The 23805-nt window shown below is 44.9% G+C and overlaps 1 protein-coding gene across 2 annotated transcripts; it reads left to right on the forward strand.

Moving 5' to 3' along the window:
- Nucleotides 1-255: 255 nt before the first annotated feature.
- On the forward strand, nt 256-23570 carry LOC117405301 (calcipressin-1-like). Of its 2 annotated transcripts, none has more exons than XM_034008252.3 (4): nt 256-979; nt 20786-20959; nt 21385-21544; nt 22432-23570. In XM_034008252.3, the coding sequence occupies exons 1-4, from the start codon at nt 839-841 to the stop codon at nt 22599-22601; spliced, it is 645 nt and encodes a 214-aa protein (XP_033864143.1). In that variant the 5' UTR covers nt 256-838; the 3' UTR covers nt 22602-23570. The 2 variants fall into 2 exon arrangements, with proteins under 2 accessions (XP_033864143.1, XP_033864144.1); XM_034008253.3 differs by lacking the exon at nt 256-979 and adding an exon at nt 19345-20063.
- The last annotated feature ends 235 nt before the right edge of the window (nt 23571-23805 follow it).

Here is a 23805-nt window from a genome sequence, read left to right on the forward strand (position 1 = left end):
CGAGATGAACAGATATTGTGACGTTTGCTGGTTGTTTGCACTCATGTGAATAAATAACTTTTATTTTGTTAAATAAATACAATAATAACATAATAATTAACAATAACCAAGAACCATTTCCATTCAAACTGAGTGCATTTATTTTTATAATTGCAAAACAATACTGCAAGTCCAAGGAACTCACCGAGACAAACCCCCGTCCTTCGCCCCCCCCCTTGACATCTATTTATCCCCTCTGATTTCAACCCCATTGTTGACGTTCCTCAGCTGGGTCTGTAACAAGCAATCCCTGTGCATGACAGAGCACCGTGTTTAGTTTAGTCTGAGTGCCTGCAGTGCGTCTAAAGCCACTCTGGTTTTGGAGAGTTGGAGAAGGGCATCGCGAGTTAGGAACAGAAACCAGAACTAGCAGCAGCAGCAGCAGCAATAACAGCTGCTCCTCCCGTGTAACTGCCTTTAGAAGAGCAAGAGGAAGGGGCGGCAGAGATCCGGAAGCGTCTTTGTAGTGTGACTGATACCGTGCAGCTGCTTCGTCTCCCGGTCGCGGCCTCGCCTGTTAAAAAAACAGTCGCCACAGACACACCGAGAAGAGGACAGTCCTTTGATTTGAGACAGAAGCAGCAGCAGCAGCTCCCCTTCCACGGACGCAGTAGATCGATAGCGGAAGACGAAGACGAAGACGAAGGGGCCGCTAGTACGAGTAGCATTCAAAGAACAAACGCCGAAAACCAGATTGGTTTGCTCACTGCGAATCCCAGTACGCACAGACGCCGGTGTCGCGTTGTTGGTACCACATCGGCAGCAGAAACAGCGTGGGAAAGCCCTCGATAACCCGTGCATGCAACAAGAAGCAGCAGCGGGGCAGCAGACGGAAGAGGCCGGCGATTCGAAGATGGTTGATGTGCATTTTACCGATCTGCCGAATGCACTGATTGCGTGCAAGGTGGACGAGAACATCTTCACTGACCGTCAGTGCAAGGTACGGTTCAAAATCGATGCGTCTGCAATAGGTTGCCTTTGTTTTTTATAAATATTATTATACTGTAAATGCAACTGCAAAATATAGCTTAACGCAGTGTGACAAAACACTGGAGGGGTGGAGCCGGTTAGACTGAAAGTATTGTTGGGCGTATTTATTGATGTACTTCCCCAGGTTACGTTTACTAAAAATGAATGTTATTAGTTTTACTCAGTCATTCCACTTTCCAACCCGATTGAAATGTACATCACTCCCCCGACAGATAGACCGCGAGGTAGTCCAGTTCTAGTAGTTCTTGTGAGTGTGCATTTTCAACAGAAAACGTTCTCAAGTACTGTAAAATAAGATGTTAGTGTTGTTGTCATAATCGTGGTCGAGGAGACTTAAGTCAAATTGAATACACAGACCGTAAGTGATTTACTCTTAAAGAAGAACAACAAAAATCTAAGTTGCTGGTAAGATTATAGGCAATGCTTTGGGGGGCTGGCTCTGTCCCGTGTTTGTACCGCAGTGGTGTCAGAGAGAGATCCCAGGCTCTGAGCTTGAGAGAGGAATCACATCACGTTACATTATTAACTATGCAGTAAATTACACCACAGGCACACGAATGACTTTCAATAGAAATAAGTGACTAGTTACCAAGGCATCAAAAGCCTGTAAGTGCCTCCACAGTTTTTCAAACGCACTTTTCCTTGACAAAGCTCTGTTAACATACCGAAACTTTGGGAAGCTGTCTCTTTGGGTAAAAAGCCTTTTCAGTTTCATACATGTATTTATTTAGAAATCCAGAATGTGAAGGGCTTGTGTAAGCAGAAAGGAAAGGTTCTCCTTCACTCCTGTTTTGCACCAGAGAGCAGGTAGACAATCCTTTGAAGTCCAGTTCCATTGAGAAAACCAAGAGGGGCAAACCTACTGTGTGATGAAACCAAGCCCTTGTGTTCAGAGTTTCGTGGGAGGGGTGTGGTGGAGAAATCGCTCCAGCATGACTGCCTGTTTTGGATATGCAGGACCAGGTGTGATGCTGTGTTTGTGGCCTGCCTAAAAAACACAAGGAGCTGGTCATGTCAAGGACATGTATATCATAAATCAGCGAAACTACATAGTCAAAATGACTGTAACATGCATGTTAAATGTGCCATTGTTTGTTCTCCCATACATTGTATTTAATTGTATTTCAGATGGTTAGAATGAGTATTTTACATTAAATATATTAGTTCATCCTTAACTATGAAACCGTGCTAAATTTAGAAATGAAAAAAAGAAACCCTTCTAAATCTACTAAGGTTTGAACAGTGTAGCCTCTGTTGTTTACATCTGGGGTATTCACTAACAGGCTGCAAAGCTACACATTAGTGTCCAAAAACCCCATTTACTGACACATTATTTCCGAGGTCTAATTTGTTTTGAATTTCAGTGTTTATTTTTCCTATGAGCTGGTGGATGGCATGTGCTTTTGTAAGTCGAAAAAGATTGTGTCGTTCTAGTGAGTAATATCCTGGTTATTGTAAATTGTGAAATACTTTTGCAGGCTTGTTCCACCCACTTGTCACGCTAAGACAATTCCTTTTTCATACATATAGGAGTGTTTTGGCAGCAAGGCTCAAGTTTGTCATTTTTTCCTGAGGGGGAAAAACAAAATTAATTCTAGCTCTGCGTAGTTTTAGTACAGAGATTTATATCAATCTGTTATAATGACCATTTCAGTAAAAAAAAAAAAAATCAGAAATCCACTGGGTTAATGTAGCCAGAAAGCATAAAGAATTGAAGCTCCCACAGCTCTTATTGTGACTTGTCTGCTGTAAGAATTATACATACACGTGTCTCACCTGCAGGTTAGCATTCATCATGCAGGCCTGCAGTCTGGAATTTGGTCAAGTGTTAGCAAGCGGTTCCTTGCATCTCCAATTCCAGATTCACATGCAATCCAAGAAGCTCGCTGGAGCTCCTCTTCGCTGTGCTTGTTTTACAGTGTTCTGGAAGCTTGTTGGAGCTCCTCTTCGCTGTGCTTGTTTTACAGTGTTCTGGAAGCTCGTTGGAGCTCCTCTTCGCTGTGCTTGTTTTACAGTGTTCTGGAAGCTCGTTGGAGCTCCTCCTCACAGTGCTTGTTTTACAGTGTTCTGGAAGCTCGTTGGAGCTCCTCCTCACAGTGCTTGTTTTACAGTGTTCTGGAAGCTCGTTGGAGCTCCTCTTCGCTGTGCTTGTTTTACAGTGTTCTGGAAGCTCGTTGGAGCTCCTCTTCGCTGTGCTTGTTTTACAGTGTTCTGGAAGCTTGTTGGAGCTCCTCTTCGCTGTGCTTGTTTTACAGTGTTCTGGAAGCTTGTTGGAGCTCCTCTTCGCTGTGCTTGTTTTACAGTGTTCTGGAAGCTCGTTGGAGCTCCTCTTCGCTGTGCTTGTTTTACAGTGTTCTGGAAGCTCGTTGGAGCTCCTCTTCGCTGTGCTTGTTTTACAGTGTTCTGGAAGCTCGTTGGAGCTCCTCTTCGCTGTGCTTGTTTTACAGTGTTCTGGAAGCTCGTTGGAGCTCCTCTTCGCTGTGCTTGTTTTACAGTGTTCTGGAAGCTCGTTGGAGCTCCTCTTCACTGTGCTTGTTTTACAGTGTTCTGGAAGCTCGTTGGAGCTCCTCTTCGCTGTGCTTGTTTTACAGTGTTCTGGAAGCTCGTTGGAGCTCCTCTTCGCTGTGCTTGTTTTACAGTGTTCTGGAAGCTCGTTGGAGCTCCTCCTCACAGTGCTTGTTTTACAGTGTTCTGGAAGCTCGTTGGAGCTCCTCCTCACAGTGCTTGTTTTACAGTGTTCTGGAAGCTCGTTGGAGCTCCTCTTCGCTGTGCTTGTTTTACAGTGTTCTGGAAGCTCGTTGGAGCTCCTCTTCGCTGTGCTTGTTTTACAGTGTTCTGGAAGCTCGTTGGAGCTCCTCTTCGCTGTGCTTGTTTTACAGTGTTCTGGAAGCTCGTTGGAGCTCCTCTTCGCTGTGCTTGTTTTACAGTGTTCTGGAAGCTCGTTGGAGCTCCTCTTCGCTGTGCTTGTTTTACAGTGTTCTGGAAGCTTGTTGGAGCTCCTCTTCGCTGTGCTTGTTTTACAGTGTTCTGGAAGCTCGTTGGAGCTCCTCTTCGCTGTGCTTGTTTTACAGTGTTCTGGAAGCTCGTTGGAGCTCCTCTTCGCTGTGCTTGTTTTACAGTGTTCTGGAAGCTCGTTGGAGCTCCTCTTCGCTGTGCTTGTTTTACAGTGTTCTGGAAGCTTGTTGGAGCTCCTCTTCGCTGTGCTTGTTTTACAGTGTTCTGGAAGCTCGTTGGAGCTCCTCTTCGCTGTGCTTGTTTTACAGTGTTCTGGAAGCTCGTTGGAGCTCCTCCTCACAGTGCTTGTTTTACAGTGTTCTGGAAGCTCGTTGGAGCTCCTCTTCGCTGTGCTTGTTTTACAGTGTTCTGGAAGCTTGTTGGAGCTCCTCTTCGCTGTGTTTGTTTTACAGTGTTCTGGAAGCTCGTTGGAGCTCCTCTTCGCTGTGCTTGTTTTACAGTGTTCTGGAAGCTCGTTGGAGCTCCTCTTCGCTGTGCTTGTTTTACAGTGTTCTGGAAGCTCGTTGGAGCTCCTCTTCGCTGTGCTTGTTTTACAGTGTTCTGGAAGCTCGTTGGAGCTCCTCTTCGCTGTGCTTGTTTTACAGTGTTCTGGAAGCTCGTTGGAGCTCCTCTTCGCTGTGCTTGTTTTACAGTGTTCTGGAAGCTCGTTGGAGCTCCTCTTCGCTGTGCTTGTTTTACAGTGTTCTGGAAGCTCGTTGGAGCTCCTCTTCGCTGTGCTTGTTTTACAGTGTTCTGGAAGCTCGCTGGAGCTCCTCCTCACAGTGCTTGTTTTACAGTGTTCTGGAAGCTCGCTGGAGCTCCTCCTCACAGTGCTTGTTTTACAGTGTTCTGGAAGCTCGTTGGAGCTCCTCTTCGCTGTGCTTGTTTTACAGTGTTCTGGAAGCTCGTTGGAGCTCCTCTTCGCTGTGCTTGTTTTACAGTGTTCTGGAAGCTCGTTGGAGCTCCTCTTCGCTGTGCTTGTTTTACAGTGTTCTGGAAGCTCGCTGGAGCTCCTCCTCACAGTGCTTGTTTTACAGTGTTCTGGAAGCTCGCTGGAGCTCCTCCTCACAGTGCTTGTTTTACAGTGTTCTGGAAGCTCGCTGGAGCTCCTCCTCACAGTGCTTGTTTTACAGTGTTCTGGAAGCTTGTTGGAGCGCCTCTTCGCTGTGCTTGTTTTACAGTGTTCTGGACCAGCAAGTTATAGTTACAAAAAACAATTTTAAAAAATCACAGTGTTTAAGGTTGTTTTTAGGGTTGTTTTGATTGAATATGTTTTTGTTTTGTACATTTTGTATGTTAAACAAGTTTCAAAAGGAAAATGCTGAAACGTTGAATTCAACTCCCTGGTGATGTAATTGAATGACCTCAAATGGAAAACTTGAGTACCAGTACATTGCAAAAGCATTTGGGATGCATTTCTCACATTGTAGCTCCATGTTTGAGTTGCAGAGACCTACTGTACAATGTGCAACACAGTCACGCTTTAACAGAAATAAACGCACCAGAATATAATGCTGACGTCAAACCCAGTTGGTTTCCGATCTGTATGAAAATGATACTGAACCGTTTCTGCTGGCAAAGCAAAAGGCTTAGTGCTCGTGAGAGCAACAAAGAAGAAAATGGCTTTCTGTCAGTAACGGATCATTTGTAAATACTCTCTCCGTAACGGATCATTTGTAAATACTCTCTCAGTAACGGTTCATTTGTAAATATTGGATTGCACAATGAAGTCATGCCTTGCTTCTTGCTTGTACCTGCCAGTGGAGGAGTATACAGTATTTGACTCCATTGCACTCCTTTTGCTTACACAGCAGTGTTGTGTTGGAGCGGGGAGGCTTGTTTGTCCAGTAGGGTTGGCAATGAGCTGGATACACTCCAAGAAGCTCAGGGCAACAGAAACACGGTATCTCAGTTGTGTTCTCCAATTGGTTCAGTTTAGTTTTTCAGAGTAGCAACGACTATCGTATGAATTAGGGGTGTAATGACTCCCTAATGTCACGATCCAGATCTGTGTCGTGACGTGCAGGTCGGTCCGATCTGTGTCGTGACGTGCAGGTCAGTCCGATCTGTGTCGCGACGTGCAGGTCGGTCCGATCTGTGTCGCGACGTGCAGGTCGGTCCGATCTGTGTCGCGACGTGCAGGTCGGTCCGATCTGTGTCGCGACGTGCAGGTCGGTCCGATCTGTGTCGCGACATGCAGGTCGGTCCGATCTGTGTCGCGACGTGCAGGTCGGTCCGATCTGTGTCGCGACGTGCAGGTCACTGGAGTAGAATCCTGCTCCCTGGAGTTGAGCAGAGAGAATCCAGTACCATACACACTCGCATGCACTACTGCATGTTCATTCTCATCACCTTGCTACTCCAAGCTTCTAGTGTTTAGATCAGCTGCTGTTCAGATGACTTGAATAGACCCCACCAGGTTCCAGTGGGGATATTGATCTGCCTGCTATGCTGTATGTCATGTCCCTCCCCAAAGCATGACCTCTACGGAACGAAGTGCAAAGCCGGACAGTATGCAGAATAAATGTTTCATGATATCACTGCCCTGAAGGAAATGACTAATGTCTTCATCCAGTAATGTATTTACATGCGTCTTCTTTCCACCAGATACCAGGATTCTGAGGACTGGGCTGAACTGCTTGTTCCTCTTTTTCCTGCATGTCACTCGCTCCGGGATACAGAGGATTAAGAGATTTTTCCACAATGAATGAGCAGTACGAGGGTCAGGGGAAAATAAGAGAGGATGTGGGAGCTGGGAATTTTGAGTGTTTACTGTTCTAAGTTAGAGATTTGAACACATTAAAACAGGGATCAGTGGGTTAACCTGTGGGCTTGGGAACTGGGAGATTTGTTGTTGTTGATAAGAACATACGAAAGTTTACAAATGAGAGGAGACCATTCGGCCCATCTTGCTCGTTTAGTTGCTAATAGCTTATTGATCCCAGAATCTCATCAAGCAGCTTCTTGAAGGATCTTCTTGTCTGCTTCAACAACATTACTGGGGAGCTGGTTCCAGACCCTCACAAAGTGGCATTTCTGTTCTGAATGCCCCTTTATCTAATCTCCATTTGTGACCCCTGGTCCTTGTTTCTTTTTTCAGGTCGAGAAAGTCCCCTGGGTCGACATTGTGAATACCTTTTAGGATTTTGAATGTTTGAATCAGATCACCATGTAGTCTTCTTTGTTCAAGACTGAATATATTCAATTCTTTGAGCCTGTCTGCATACGACATGCCTTTTAAACCCGGGATAATTCTGGTTGCTCTTCTTTGCACTCTTTCTAGAGCAGCAATATCCTTTTTGTAATGTGGTGACCAGAACTGAACACAGTATTCTAGCTGAGGTCTTACTAATGCATTGTAAAGTTTTAACATTACTTCCATTAATTTAAGTTGTTGTTGATTTATTCGGTAGAGGTCTTTATCCAAGGCAACCTTGCAGATATTCCAGGGTTAAGAGATCTACAAGTGCAGTCTAAACAGGTAAGACTTGAGGAGGCAGCGAGAAGCAGTGATTAACCTGTGGTACTATCAGGACCTGACTCTGAAAAACATACAGCGCTGGTCTCAAGATTGATATCCTAGTTGAATAAATATTTATTTGAAACATTGTACAACTGAAAAAAACCCTGTACTGTAAGAGCAGGGTGTAGCACAGCTGAATAAACTCCGTCCCCCGCCCAAGGACAATAGGAAAAAGCACAGCCGGTTTTCTGAGAGCGTTGATTAATCTGGCTTTGAAGTATTCGTCATGTCTTTAACTTTCCTTGGAAGCTGGGATATGGAATGGAGACTGGACAGCTGAGCATCGAGTGGAAATTCCTTCCTGTAAGGCAGGTGGAAATGTTGTGTGCTTTCCGCAGGGAGTGTGATGTTCCCGTCATTGAGACAGCCTTGTGCAACACCAATCACAAAGACAGTCACAGGGCCTTTCATTCCAGCACAGAGACAAGCCTGGGCCTCCACTAAACATCTGTCTTCTGCACACTTCCATGTAGTGCCCCAGAGCCAGGCCACTTGCAGTAAGGCCTGCTCACACTTCATTCATTGGTGCTGTTTATATAATATATAGATATGTATGTGTGTACAATATATATATATATATATATATATATATATATATATATATATATATATATATATATATATATATATATTATATGCGCAAGGCACTGTATATGTGTATATACAGTGCCTTGCATAAGTATTCACCCCCCTTGGACTTTTCCACATTTTGTAGTGTTACAACCTGGAATTAAAATGGATTTAATTAGGAATTTGTCACTGATCTACACAAAATAGTCCATAATGTCGAAGTGGGGAAAAAAATCTACATATTTTTCAAAATTATTTACAAATAAAAAACTGAAAAGTCTTGATTGCATAAGTATTCACCCCCTTTGCTGTGACACCTCTAAATAAGCTCTGGTGCAACCAATTGCCTTCAGAAGTCACATAATTAGTTGAATGGAGTGTGCAATTAAAGTGTCACATGATCTCAGATTAAATACACCTGTTTCTGGAAGGCCCCAGAGTTTGTTAGAGAGCATATCTAAACAAACAGCATCATGAAGACCAAGGAGCTATCAAAACAAGTCTGGGATAAAGTTCTGGAGAAGCACCAGTCAGGGTTGGGTTATAAAAAAATATCCCAAACTTTGAACATCCCCCAGAGCACCGTTAAATCCATTATTAAAAAAATGGAAAGAATATGGCACAACCGCGACTCTGTCTAGAGAAGGCTGTCCACCAAAACTCAGTGACCAGGTAAGGAGGGCATTAGTCAGAGAAGCAACCAAGAGGCCAATGGTAACTCTGAAGGAGCTGGAGAGATCCACAGCTGAGATGGGAGAAACCGTCCATGGGACAACTATAACCCGGACGCTCCACAAAGCTGGGCTTTATGGAAGAGTGGCGAGAAGAAAGCCATTGCTGAAAAAAACCCATATCAAATCCCATTTGGATTTTGCCAAAAGGCATGTGGGAGACACAGCAAACGTGGAAAAAGGTTCTCTGGTCTGATGAGACCAAAACTGAACGTAAAACGTTATATGTGTCGTAAAGCCAACACTGCTCATCACCCTGAGAACACCATCCCCACGGTGAAGCATGGTGGTGGCAGCATCATGTTATGGGGATGCTTTTCATCAGCAGGGACTGGGAAACTGGTCAGGATTGAGGGCAAGATGGATGGAGCCAAATACAGGGAAATTCTAGAGGAAAACCTGTTTCAGTCTGCAGGAGACCTGGGACTGGGGCGGAGGTTCACCTTCCAGCAGCCTTCCACACAGCGAAAGCTACACTGGAGTGGTTTAAAAACAAGAACCTGAATGTCTTAGAATGGCCCAGTCAAAGCCCAGACCTCAATCCGATTGAGAATCTGTGGCAAGACTTGAAAATTGTTGTTCACCAACAGTCCCCATCCAACTTGACAGAGCTCAAGCAATTTTGCCAAGAAGAATGGGCAAAAATTGCAGGATCCAGATGTGCAAAGCTGGTAGAGACTTACCCAAAAAGACTCACAGCTGTAATTGCTGCCAAAGGTGCTTCTACCAAGTATTGACTCAGGGGGGTGAATACTTATGCAACCAAAAAATGTCTTTTTTTTGTTTAATTAACTTTTGTGTCCCAATACAAAATATTTTGCACCTTCAAAGTGTTAAGTATGTTGTGTAAATCAAATGGTAAAAATCCCAATTAAATCCATTTTAATTCCAGGTTGTAACACTACAAAATGTGGAAAAGTCCAAGGGGGGTGAATACTTATGCAAGGCACTGTATATGTGTATATATCTATATCTATATCTATGTCTTTATCTATATCTATGTCTATCTATCTACCATATATATATATATATATATATATATATAATATATATTAATGAATGAATGAATGAATGCTCCAACCAAATTAGTCCTCCACAGGGTTTGTGTTAATCAAATTGAACTGGTCTTGGTACAGGGTGACTGTTTAATAAGTTAATAAGACTCTTATTTCCATCCCTGTGCTGCAAACTGAGTTTGGTTTGTCAGTTGAAGTGTAATGCGAAAGCAAACTCAGTTCAGAAAAACAGATGTGAAACGAGCAGTGCTCCCAGCTGAGTGAGTCCTTCTGCTCTGAAGTGTGTCAAGTGAATTGGAATGGCAGTTTTTACCATGCACTTCCAAGCAGCTGAACTGTTGAGCCATCCGGTGCATGCAAAAACGTTTCCATTCTCCACACTCTTCAAAGCCAGGCTTCTCAGAGACGAGAATCAAGACAGGCAATTCCACTCTGCGCATCACAAGTAGTTTTTTTTAATGGATATGTTGATTATGAATCTCCTCTTTCTCTCCTCTCTCTCTGTCCCTCTCTCTCTCTCTCTCTCTCTCTCTCTCTCTCTCTCTCTCTCTCTCTCTCTCTCTCTCTCACCTGCGCTAAAGCATCAATATTGCCGGAAATGTTTTTGTAAGTTGCAATGTAATACCAGCGAGTCTGATTATGTAATGGAAACACTGTTACTGTAATCTAAACTCTATGTCTAATGACTCATAGAAAGAATCTGCCTGCACTGCTGTAGGGTTAAAAACAGGCTGTGTGATGTACATTCTGGACTACTGTTTTGGAGGAAAATAAAACTGATTCAATTCCTTCTTTAAAGTGCGCTACTAAGGAAGCTTTGATGTAGGGTCGGCAGCAATGTGCTCCACTTACTGTAGAATAGGGGTGTAAGATACGATGTGCATCACGGTATGCAGCTACAGTACTGGATGTGTCACGGTACATGTGATGGTCCTTAGACTGCCTTAGACATAATAAGATCAAATGATCATCTAACAATGGTCTGTTTTGTTAAACTCATATGAAACGTGGGAGAGTGTATTCATAGCATCTATAAAACACACGTCCTTGTCATTCAAGAAGCATTGGGTGAACTGCAATGAGCTCTGTTGTGCTTTTGCAGACGCTACAGACCTCTAGTGCAATATCATGTAAAGAAAGGGTCACAAAGCATCCATACACAATGAATCGCCGCACCCATACTACAGGAGTGAAGAGGTTAATGTAATCAATAAATACAGCAACAATCAATCAAGTATCAATCGAGTGTTGTTTTAACCTGCCTGTGTGTGAAGGCTTGCCGGAGGAGGCTCGCTTGTTTTAATCTGCCTGTGTGTGAAGGCTTGCCGGAGGAGGCTCGCTTGTTTTAATCTGCCTGTGTGTGAAGGCTTGCCGGAGGAGGCTCGCTTGTTTTAACCTGCCTGTGTGTGAAGGCTTGCCGGAGGAGGCTCGCTTGTTTTAATCTGCCTGTGTGTGAAGGCTTGCCGGAGGAGGCTCGCTTGTTTTAATCTGCCTGTGTGTGAAGGCTTGCCGGAGGAGGCTCGCTTGTTTTAATCTGCCTGTGTGTGAAGGCTTGCCGGAGGAGGCTCGCTTGTTTTAATCTGCCTGTGTGTGAAGGCTTGCCGGAGAAGGCTCGCTTGTTTTAATCTGCCTGTGTGTGAAGGCTTGCCGGAGGAGGCTCGCTTGTTTTAACCTGCCTGTGTGTGAAGGCTTGCCGGAGGAGGCTCGCTTGTTTTAACCTGCCTGTGTGTGAAGGCTTGCCTTTTTGATGATAGCATTTCCTCAATAGATGTATAATAATATGAAATGAATAAATCAATTCCAATTATAACTAAAGTTGTGTTGCTTATTGCTTTTGTATTATTCTGCACTTCCACAAATCTCTCCCTGTCTTCTGCGGATACAGCTTTAAATCTGCAGGCCGCTGTTTTGTTTTGGTACTGACGGTGTTTTGCAATGTTAAGTGCTGGTAGTAGAGTTTGTTTTAAAAAATTGAGGTTAGCAGTTTTATCATCAACCTTATTATACACAGGCAGTCTTACTATATATGATTCTTGCGCCACCAGTGTGTAGAGCAACACTGTAAAGCACTGAAGTTTATAGCCAATTTGTGAACTGAACCCATTAGAATTCCAATGTAAACCATCACCTTGTTTTCCCTGCTCAGTTCTGCAGGAGTTCCTCTGTGCTGTGTAGAAACCCGAGCTGCTGGTTCCTGTGTGCATGCTTACTGCAGTGAGGGACAGGCTGTGTGAGCTGCTGGTTCCTGTGTGCATGCTTACTGCAGTGAGGGACTGGTTCTGGCTGGTACCTGCTGCTAGTGATCATTGAGGTGCATAAATGTATTGCAACAAACAGACCTGTGCAAACAGCACTATTGTTTCACTGGTGACTCTGCAGTGCACAGATAAACCAAATCATTCACAAAAGATTAGTTTTTCTGTTTGTGTGTCCCTGCCTTGTGTTTCTGCGTGCTTGTCTGTGTATGTGTCTGTATTTGCTGAGTGATTCTCTTGCCCTTTGCCCTGCAGTAAGTAGATATCTGTCTGTACATACTCCTCCTGGAAAAACAGTTTTGCATGTCATTAGCATTGTAAATGATCTTTTTTTTCCATATTGACACTGCAGCTATTTCCAAACACTAACGTCTATATTATTTAGCATGGCTTGTTTAAGCTGATTACATTGTTCCAGGCATGTGTCATCTGTTACTCCCATTAGAAGTTTTAGCTGACAAAAGTAGTTAAAACTCAAATAGATTTTATTGGCATGACAATTCATACAAGTATTGCCAAAGATAATGTAGTAAATGTACAGATGTATATTAGTATGTAAATATATAATCTATAAATTAGTAATACAGTAACAGTACTAATGTTGAAAGGCCTATGCTCTGCACTTCCAGTGTTGCAATATTATTATATTATGCAGAAGATTCAGCTGCCTCTTTCTTTTCAGTTTTTCTTCATCTCCTTTCATCACTGAAACATGTTTTTGTCTGCAGCCTGACGGAGTGTTTTTCTCTGTACGTTTGTTTTGCACAGTGGAGGATGCACTATGTCTCTGATTCAGTCTCTCCACTGACTGTCGCACTGGTTACAGAGTCCAGCCTCTGGGCTTCCAGTTTCATTTGTGTCTGCCTGTTTCAGTTTGTGGTCACGAAGGAAAAGTTAACAAGAGTAGTGTAGGCCCCTGTGTACAGCACTACTCATTGGTAGTGTGTGCTGGACAGGACGTCAGAATGCAAGACTTACACTAGTTTTGTATGCGGATTGTGTTTCCTTCTACATCGCAGATAAGATGTCCAGGATATTCATGTTGTCAGCACAGCTGCTCCTATAGGGTGATGGAATCAAGGACACGTTCTCTTGATTTTTCAGCCACAGTTGAAGGAAGAGACAGGTCTGTTTTTCATGTCCTTTTCCAGCACGTTTCTACAGGTTTCTCTTTTTTCCATTCAGTTTTGTCAGGGCCTTGTCAGAGTGCTGTACACCCCCTTTTGTAAAGAGACCACAAGGCCTTACCCCACATTCGAATTCTCTTAAAGCTAATAAACACTTTCAGTGTGTGGAAGGTACTGTTTCCGCTCCTCTGCACTGTTTTGCAGGCCAGTAAAGTGTGGCGGCTGGCCGTTGGGTTTTCCAGTAGCCTGTGGCTTTTCACTAGTAACCGTCTGTATGTTTTCAGTACAGGAGTCCTAAAGGCAATTTGGGATTCATAAGACATTCGCTTTTGAAAGGCTGCCTGCAATTTGGCCTTTTCTATAAGGTCAACTGGCTGTCCTTTGTCCATTTGCATTTTAAACAGCTGAATACCAGCTGGCTACATGAAGTAATTAGAAAGGCTCCTGACCAACAAGCAGCCAGCTTCACGACCCTTGAGCTTCTGCCAGCCGGTGAACGCTGGAGGCTAAAGCAGCCCAGACCTGCTGCAGGCTGTGTGTGAGGAGACCCAGGGGAAGCTGCAGGCTGTGCGTGAGGAGACCCTGAGCCAGCCTGCTGTGGACAGGCTCTGATACAGACTGCCAGAGCGCACAGGAGGAACGCTGGCCTGCCTCGCTTATAACTTTAAATCTTCTGCAGCAACGTGGGCCTGGATTGGAAAACAAGAAACCTCGTAATAAAAGAGGAACGCTTTGACAAGAAGTTGCAGTCCATGTCCGTCATAGCTCTGTAAACTGATGAAGGCACTAGCAGGGATGTTTGTTTGTTTGTTAGCTCAGCTTGGTTTCAATTATGATTGTGTTATGATCTTGTGAAGAGTAAGAGAGCTACTTTTAAACTGTTTCTCCTAACTGCGTGTGTGCTGTCCGGAGGTCAGTAACCCTCGCCTGTGTTTGGGCTACTGATTAGAAAAGGATTTGTATCTGAAAATATTAACAGACACACACTCCTGTACATTCTCCAGTGTCATTTTATTTTGTTGTTGTTGACCGTTCGTTCTATTAGATCTTTTCTTTTTTCTCTATTTTTGTATATTGTTCACTTTTCTGTATCTGTATTCTGATGTGCCCTCTTCTCTCTGCCCTGGGACTGGGATGAAGTAAAGCATGTCAGACACAGTCTGTAGAGACTCTCTCTGTCTCTGTGCGCACTGCTGCAGATACTGGACTGCGTTACAGGCAGGTCGATCGCTTCACCAGGACTCCCCTTTGTACCCTCTCTTTGATCAGATGCTCTAAAGCCTAATCCCAGCATACACTCACAAAAAGAGTTTTATAAGGAAACGTTCCGGGGAAACATTTTCAGGATACATTTGTAAGCGACACAAGATCGTGACCCCTAAACTCAAAGTGGAGGAAAGCTTTTAATTCTGAGGAGTGGTGCAACTCCGATTCTGCCTTCTACAGAAATGGCCAGCGTACATGTCCACAGCTTTCCGGAGAACATTCTCAAAGTAGACGCCAGTCTACTCCAGGGAGAACAAGGAGTGATCCGCACAGCTCAGGACACGCGGTCTCTGGAAGCACGCTTCCTTTTAAATGTTCAATATTAACAGCAAAGGACTGACTCCATTTTTATAGCTTGCCATTTTTTGTAGACAGACATTTCTCATTTCCATTATAGTACATTAATTACAGCAGGGATGGAAATAAGACTCCCATTACATAGCAGTTTGATCCGTTCCTGGCTTTACTATGAGTTTAATAAAGCACACCTGAGCTTGTTACCTGTACCAATCAAGCATGTGCTAAACCCTGGAATCGGTGAAACTGCTGTGCGATAGTCTAGATCAGTAATAAAGAATAAAGACATTTCATTGTGTGAGTGGCACGGGTGTTCCATGAAGGTTTGTTAGAGTGACCTGGTGGTTCTTGGAACAGTGAGCCTCATGAGTAGGACTTGGTTTATGCACAAGGTTACAGGCTGAGTTTAATGTGGATGTAAGCCATGTACACACACAGCACATTCCTCTTTGCTGACTTGATTTCCACTTTTGCTCAGATATCTGAAGCATGACTCTGCGTTTTTGATGGTGTTTATTTTTCCATTGTGGAAATTTAGGTAAATGCTAAAAATGTACAGTAAGTTAAGTACCGTTCTTTCGTTCCAAGATAAAACCCAAACTGTCAGTGGCTCCTGAGTAGAGCATCCGGTAACAGCGCTCCGCGTGGAGTGCAGGATGCGCCCTATAGCCTGAAGGTCGCCGGTTTGAGTCCAGGCTATTCCACTGCTGACCATGGATGGGAGCTCCCAGGGAACCTGGGTGTCCTCGGCTCACCGTGCACCAGCCACCCCTGTAGTCTGGCCGGGCACCTGCAGGCTTGCCTCTAAGCTGCCCAGAGCTGCGTTGTCCTCCAACGCTGTACGTGGGCGTGCAGAGTGAAAAGAAGCGGTCGGCTGACGGCACACGCTTCGGAGGACAGCGTGTGTTTGTCTTTGCCACTCCCGAGTCATTGCAGGGGTGGTAGCGGTGAGCTGAGCCTAAAATACAATTGTACATTTCAAATTGGGAGAAAAATGGGGTAAAATCGATTACCGATTTACTACATTTTTTAAGTTGTAAAAATTAAAAAAGAAAAAAAACTGTTATATGCCTCACACTCTATTCTAGTTGTATGGACTTGGACAAGATCAATAAAGTATCATTCTTCAAGTGAAAATAAATACATTATATATATTTTTTTTTCTATGAATCTTGAGTAAACTGGCAGGCTAGATTCAACCATGATCCTATCTGTTGTTTTATTATTATTATTTAGACCAATTTAGTTTAAGTACCCACAAGGAGGGAAACGCTGACAAAATCTACCTTAGGAGGACACAGGCCAAGTCCCTATAATGTCTAAACAGATATTTCAAACATTAAAATGCAGCAGTATTTCCTTTAGCCCCTGTAACTTTCATTATTGTATTATTGGGTTGATCATGTGTGTGCTGTCTCTGTGTGTGTGTGTGTGTGTGTGTGTGTGTGCTGCCTCTGTGTGCGTGCATGCTGTGTGTGTGTGTGCTGCCTCTGTGTGCGTGCATGCTGTGTGTGTGTGTACTGTCTCTGTGCATGCATGTGCTGTTTCTGTGTGTGCGTGTTGTCTATGTGTGTGTGTGTGTGTGTGCTGTCTCTATGTGCGTGCATGTGTGTGTTGTTGTCTCTGTGTGTGTGCTGTCTCTGTGTGCATGTGTGTGCTGTATCTGTGTGTGTGTGTGTGTGTTGTCTCTGCGCGTGTGTGTGTGCATGCTGTCTCTGTGCGTTTGTGTGCATGCTGTCTCTGTGTGCGTGTGTGCTGTCTGTGTGTGTGTGTGCTGTCTCTGTGTGCGTGTGTGTGTGCATGTTGTCTGTGTGTACTGTTTCTCTGTGTGTGTGCATGCGTGTGTGTGCTGTCTGTGCGTGTGTGTGTGTGTGTGTGTGTGTGTGTGTGCTGTCTGTGTGTGTTGTCTCTGTGCATGCGTGTGTGCTGTCTGTGTGTGTGTGCTGTCTCTGTGTCATCCTGTAGCAATGAACTTGGCATGCTGTTTATCCCAGCTGTGGAAAGTCTGCTGAGCCAGGAGAGAAGCAGGTCACAGCAGTTGCTTTTTTAAAGCTGCATTTGTGAGGGAGGGGGAGGTTTAATCAGCTGATTGTCAGATTCCTGAGAGGGGGACTCAGTCCTGTGCTTCATGAAAACTCTACAGACTGGACACTGTAGTTACTTTTTGCTCTTTTACTGTTTCTTGCACTGTCAGACTTTCCATGTTCAGCTGCCATGGCCCTGCATCAAGGCACACACACACATGTTTACATTCACACGGGGGATGGTTTTTTCCATTTCAGATTTGGAACCATTCTGTTTTCTATACCATTTGCATGCACAGTGCACCGCTTTATCTGAATTGTTTATCTGAAATGACATCAAATAACAGATACAGTAAGAGCTCCTTCTTATAAAAGGAAAGGTATGTGCAACCACTGTGACCACTTCAATGCTTTCTACTGACACAAGCTGTGCACAAACGCACTGCAGTGATACACTGTGTTAGTGCTGTACGTTATTCTGGGTGCAGCGCTGCAGTGATACACTGTGTTAGTGCTGTACGTTATTCTGGGTGCAGCGCTGCAGTGATACACTGTGTTAGTGCTGTACGTTATTCTGGGTGCAGCGCTGCAGTGATACACTGTGTTAGTGCTGTATGTTATTCTGGGTGCAGCGCTGCAGTGATACACTGTGTTAGTGCTGTACGTTATCCTGGGTGCAGCGCTGCAGTGATACACTGTGTTAGTGCTGTACGTTATTCTGGGTGCAGCGCTGCAGTGATACACTGTGTTAGTGCTGTACGTTATTCTGGGTGCAGCGCTGCAGTGATACACTGTGTTAGTGCTGTACGTTATTCTGGGTGCAGCGCTGCAGTGATACACTGTGTTAGTGCTGTACGTTATTCTGGGTGCAGCGCTGCAGTAATACACTGTGTTAGTGCTGTACGTTATTCTGGGTGCAGCGCTGCAGTAATACACTGTGTTAGTGCTGTACGTTATTCTGGGTGCAGCGCTGCAGTAATACACTGTGTTAGTGCTGTACGTTATTCTGGGTGCAGCGCTGCAGTAATACACTGTGTTAGTGCTGTACGTTATTCTGGGTGCAGCGCTGCAGTAATACACTGTGTTAGTGCTGTACGTTATTCTGGGTGCAGCGCTGCAGTAATACACTGTGTTAGTGCTGTACGTTATTCTGGGTGCAGCGCTGCAGTAATACACACCTGAGCCATACAATAAACTTCCCAGCACCTTTTTGCCATATTAAAAATAAATAAATAAAGCCTTTTTTATCATCCGTGTGACGCTTTTGATCACTTGGTCTGTAAAATTATGGTAATTAGTTATACGTTTTTTATTACTACACAGCATGGTAATTTGTGATTAAAGTTGATGAAAACACTGTGTAACAAATTTTTTTTTTTTTTGGTTCCTGGGTAGTAAGTGTTATTTCCTAATTGCTTATGCCTCAAAAGTATAGAAAATGGCTATTATTCCCCACAAACTTTGCTTTTGTGACCAGGACAGTGATATTTTGAAATTTACTTATTTTCCAGAACATTCCAGATAGATTCAGTGCTGAGTAAACTTGGAGTAACTTCTAGAACTTTCTAGAACTTTCCAGTAATATAAATAGTAGTATAAATACAGGGGCCTTAAGCCCACCAGTTCAGTTTAGTTCCAGCTGCCTAAGTGGATACATATCTGCATTTTTCTGAGATGGCATCAAGAGGCTGCAATGGTGGCATTCCTGATGGGTCGCCAAGGCGGTTTTACCAAGTTTTCCTGCTATCTTTGCCTTTGGGACAGAAGGGACACCAAGGCGCACTACCACAGGCGGGACTGGCCACAGCGGACCGAGTTCTCTGTGGGGAGGAACAACGTCAAGTGGGAGCCACTGGTGGACCCCCGGAAGGTGCTGATGCCACCACTGCACATCAAATTGGGCCTTATGAAACAATTTGTCAGAGCTCTAGATAAGGAGTCGGCAGCCTTCAATTACCTTCAAGACTTCTTCCCTAAGCTGTCTGAGGCAAAGGTCAAAGCCGGTGTTACAATTGTGTTACATAGTGAAATAAATGAAATTATAATATATATATATATATATATAATATATATATATATAATGTGTTTAAGCAGCTGTGTGGGTGATTTCTAATCGGTTTTCATTCTCTGTAACTGTATTCTGAAATGTGCCCGCTACATACAGGCACCCCCTATATATACAGTAAGTGTACGTACACCTCTTCGCACAGTGATTCAGTATCCCTAATGTTCAAGGCTGTGCTGATCCATGCCCCTCTGTAGCACTAGGCACAGTTAGACGCTATGTCATCTCTGCACATAGATAGCTCACGCAGGCCTGTGTGTATTCCAGTGTGTACACTTGCCAACACAATATATATCTTCACAGAGAGAGAGAGTGAGAGAGAGGTGAGTGGAATTAGCACTCATGGAAACTATGCTGCTGGGCCGTTGATAACGCAGCTGTCACTCTGCAGACCTCAGCTGATTTACTTTTTCCACTTTCAGCAGCAAAAATGAAGAGAGGAGTGGAGTAGGGCTGTGATTAGCGGGTGTGGGGAAGGTGATGTCACCTTTTTTCCAGTTGGTCTTTCTTTTCTGTCTCTGCCTCTCTTGAGGGCTCAGCTAGTGAGGGAGAGGAGGTTAAGGTTCATTGGAGAAACACTTGTCCTGCCCCCTGGCAGGGCCGGCCCTCTTTGTTCAGTGGAAAAGGGGCCGGGCCGGCTGGTGGAGTTATAAAGAACAGCAGCTCTGAACTGGCCTCTAGAAACAGGGAACCTGACAGATCGCTCCAGCTGGGCTGTGTCAACATTCCTGTACAAACAGAGGCTTGTGGAAGACAAACCTGACTCAAAGGGTTTTGGAGCTGTTTTTAATTTTATCTTTAGAGCTAGGTGAAAGCTGCTGAACTGTGGTTCCATTTGAGTTCCTCTACAGCCCAGTGAACCAGGCTGAGCAGTCTTAGAAAACTGCTTTGCTTCGTTTCAGACTGCCAGGCTTGGTTTGGTTCAGTGAGAGCTGTGCCCGGGTTGGGATCCTGTAAAGAAAGAGCTTAGGCTTTGCCAGCACTGTTTGAAGCAGTGAGAGGTTTGTTTAAGTCAACCTTTGCCGTTCTCTGCTGCTTCCTGAAGCTGGTGTTCCAGTCTCACTGTCTGGGGAGCTGCCATGCACTTGAAAACCCTGAAGAGAAGCCGCTTCTTCCTGATCGCCTCCCTGGCAGATCACGACGTCTTCTACAGACCTGATGTCAGGGTAAGAGCATCAAGGCAGAGAGGGAGAGGGGTCAGTGGCAACTGCTTTTGAAGTTGGTGTGATTCCAGCCATGGCATATTTATGGTTGGAAGTTTGGAAGTCTGTAATCCATGCTAACAGTAAAGACTTGTGCTGTATGCTGTTTAACAAAGTGATCGTATGCACTTTCTAGAGAAACAAAGCAAAGTTAGTTCCTCAAGAGGGCATGCTCCTGTTTACTGCCTGCCTTGACTGGAATGTAAGCTTTCTGCAATGAGCCTCACCACTGAATCCGATCCAGAGCCAGCCCCATCTCACCCATCCTCTTTGACCCTAGACATGCCCTCTGACCCTGCCCGAGATGGGGTGCGTACAGACTCTGTATCACACACATGAAAGAACTGTCCTCCTTTTAGGGCTGAAATATCCGAGTCAATCGCCTTTCTGAAATGTAGGTGTTCTGGCTGGAGCTTTGATCATCCAGCAGGTTGCTGTAAACGGAGGCACTTCAAACTCTAGTAGTGAATTCAGAATCTGTGGGGCTGGTTGTAGTTGTTCAGTGTCGGGGCTATTTCCAGCACAGCGATTTCACTTCAAATGAACGTCATCTCTCTTGAAGCGCATTCAGATCTCTTCTCTTTTTAACTAGGTTTTGGGCTGCTTTTTGTGCCGCTTGTATCGAATGGAGAATCTCAAATCCATATTTTGTTTTTAACTCCGGTTGCGTGCTTTCTCTCCCGCAGACGGGCTTCGAGGCTCTGTTCCGTTCCTTCGACCGCGACGCCACCTTTCAGTTCTTCAAGAGCTTCCGCCGCGTCCGAATCAACTTCAGCGACGCCGTGACGGCCGCCGAGGCCAGAGTGACTCTGCACAAGAGCGACTTCAACGGGAAAGAGATGCGCCTCTACTTCGCCCAGGTGAGCAGCACTGCTTCCACTGCCACTGGGGGTGCTTTCAGCATAGGAGCCTGCACAGCAAACTAGGCGCACACAGCTAAATCAGCTGGACACACTGAAGCTTAGCCAAGCCTTTGCTGTCGGTAGCAGAGAGCCATCTCTTAATTGTATACAGCAAGTACAGCCTCTGCTACAGACAAACATAGACTCAGCCTTGCCGAGACAACAGCTCCCCCTTGTGTAATAAATAAGTGAAGGTCTGGAGACCAGTGTAGTGCTCTAGACTAACATCCTGCAAGGCATGTGTGCATTCATCCTTGACACTACAGCTCCTACACAGCAGAGTAAGGCAGCCTCAGGGAGTGCAATACCATTGCAAGGGCTGTGCGATTGCCAGGGCTGTGCAATCGGTTTAGGGTGCTTGAGGTGTCTCTTTCTCTCCGCAGTCTCTGCACATCGGGAACCCCCGACTGGAGCCCCCCAAACCAGACAAGCAGTTCCTGATCTCCCCCCCGGCCTCGCCCCCTGTGGGCTGGGAGCAGGCGAAGGACGCCACCCCAGCGATTAACTACGACCTGCTCTGCGCCATCGCCAAGCTGGGCCCAGGTGAGTCACTGTCCCTACATCTAACCCTCTGTCTCCTCCTGTCTATCTCTCTGTCCTCTTCTACACTTTGAGTCATTGCTGGTGCTGTGCCTGCCTGCCTGCCTGCCTGCTCTCTATCTGTAGCGCTATTCACATGTCTACTGCAGGACAGCGAGCCAGCCCCCAATGTTTTTATCAGCAGGCTTTATCCTTGGCTAGGATTGAAAACCTTCCAGTTCAAAAGACACCAGTGCTGTTACAATCTAGCAACAGAGTCTCAGAGAAGCAAACAGGCAGCAGTTAGCTGCTACTGCCATCTAGTGGTGGCAACCTGTCACGATTCCTAGCCAGAGATAAGTCTGCTGTAAAAACACTAGGGGCTGGCTCGCTGTCTCACTGTACAGACATGTGACTTACACAATACTCCTAAAGAACAGTGATTTCATAAAGGATTTCAATATCATTTGTTTTTAGATTTTTTATAGATTATATAGTATAGTGAGATCACTATCTGATTCGTTCATTAACACCAAATCATTACACAGTCCATACAATTTTTTTTTTTTAAGGTAAACAAATAAAACAGTAAAATATAACAGGGTCTACATTAATGAACAGCAGATGTAAATACCATAATCCATGCTCTTTGTGTCAGTCCTGCTGCTGAGGTATTGATTCCCAATAGAAGGCTTCACTGGCATTGAAGCAGACCTGTGTTTATTACCGAGATGAGAATGATCTAAACAGCAGCAGATGTCAGCACAGCCAGCCTCTAACTCTGTCGACCCAGCCTGCAGAAATTGTAGTCCCTGTTCAGATCGCTGGTTGGGTTTTAGGGCTGCAGTATTTAGAGGGGCTGCTGTTTTAGATCATGGAGAGTGACCCTTTGCTTTCTGTTGGCTGCGCAGGTGATAAGTACGAGCTGCACGCGGGGACCCCGACCACACCCAGCGTCGTCGTACACGTGTGCGAGAGTGAGCACGAGAGCTCGGGAGGGGAGGACGAGGAGCAGCGGCGAGCGAGGCCTCGTATCGTCCAGACACGCCGACCCGAGTACACGCCCCCCCCCCTGCACTGAGCCCAGACCGGGCAGCAGCTTCACCTTTTATTAAAGGAGCGCAGGGACCTGTGTGGCCAGTCTGGAGGCATCACCAGCCTTCCCTCAGCCCCTGCTGCAGAGAACCCCTCCTCCTGGGGTGTTTGAGTGCAGCCAGAGCCGGGACTGACAGACCCGTCTCATTGTTGTTATTGGGGTCTGTCTTAGTTGTATTCATTTCCTTTCTGTGATTGGTCAAGAAGATGCAGGAGAAAGTGGAGCATGACTTTGTGGTTCTTGCATGGCTGCCACAGCACAGAAGATGAGACCTTCAGGATGACAAATCTGATGACGTGTGTGTGTGTTTTGTACTGGAAAGGGCTTCCTTTGAAATCCTCTTTGGGTTTTTGTTATTAGGAAGTTTTAAGCCTGCCAGTGTGTGTGTGTGTGTGTGTTTCTTTTTATATTTGTTAAACTCTTCATTCTCTACTCTTCTATTTTTTTTGGCATTTTTGACATCGTAGGGATAGATAGATAGATAGACAGACAAATATATGATTGCTTCTTGAGGCGAGTTGCTTCTTGAAAGTGCAGAAAGGGGTTTGTTGTTGATTGTTTTGTATTTTTCGGTATCTCTGGCTGGGGTTGTGCTCAGCATACTGACCTGTTCTCCTGCTGTGACTACACTGTGGAGGCACACTAGACCGGTTCTCGGACTCCGTTCAGATATCTGCATCTGCACCTGTCTGTCCTGCCTCTCGTTTCCTGTCATAAACACTAATTGTATTCAAAGATGTAATCTGAAAAGTGGTTGCTATAAAAATAGTTGTTTAATGCACCAGTAGCATTTGTGTTTTTGTCATTTGTGCCTGGAATGTCAAAAGCACACCATGGTAGGAGTGTATGTTACATATCAGCATTGCAGGTTCATCAGTATTGTAGTTTGCTCATTTATTAACATTTTTATATGATTTACTATTAATAAACACACCCAGGTGGCTGTCCGTTGTATTTCTTCTGACTATGTTTCTATCTTTGGCAAGTCTATGAGTTGTTTCATTGAATCAGGGAGCCAGGGGGAGGCGGTACTGCTTGGTATTCTCCTGTAGCTTTCACAGTTCATGCATTTGACCCACACACACCCTGCTAATAAGATATATCACTACAAGAGATTACAATAGAAGACTACCAGACACCAACAACCTTTATATATCAAACCCAAATAAGGGATGTGTTTCCTTATCAG

Source organism: Acipenser ruthenus, chromosome 9 (assembly GCF_902713425.1).
Source record: "Acipenser ruthenus chromosome 9, fAciRut3.2 maternal haplotype, whole genome shotgun sequence".
In the NCBI taxonomy this organism is placed as follows: domain Eukaryota; kingdom Metazoa; phylum Chordata; class Actinopteri; order Acipenseriformes; family Acipenseridae; genus Acipenser; species Acipenser ruthenus.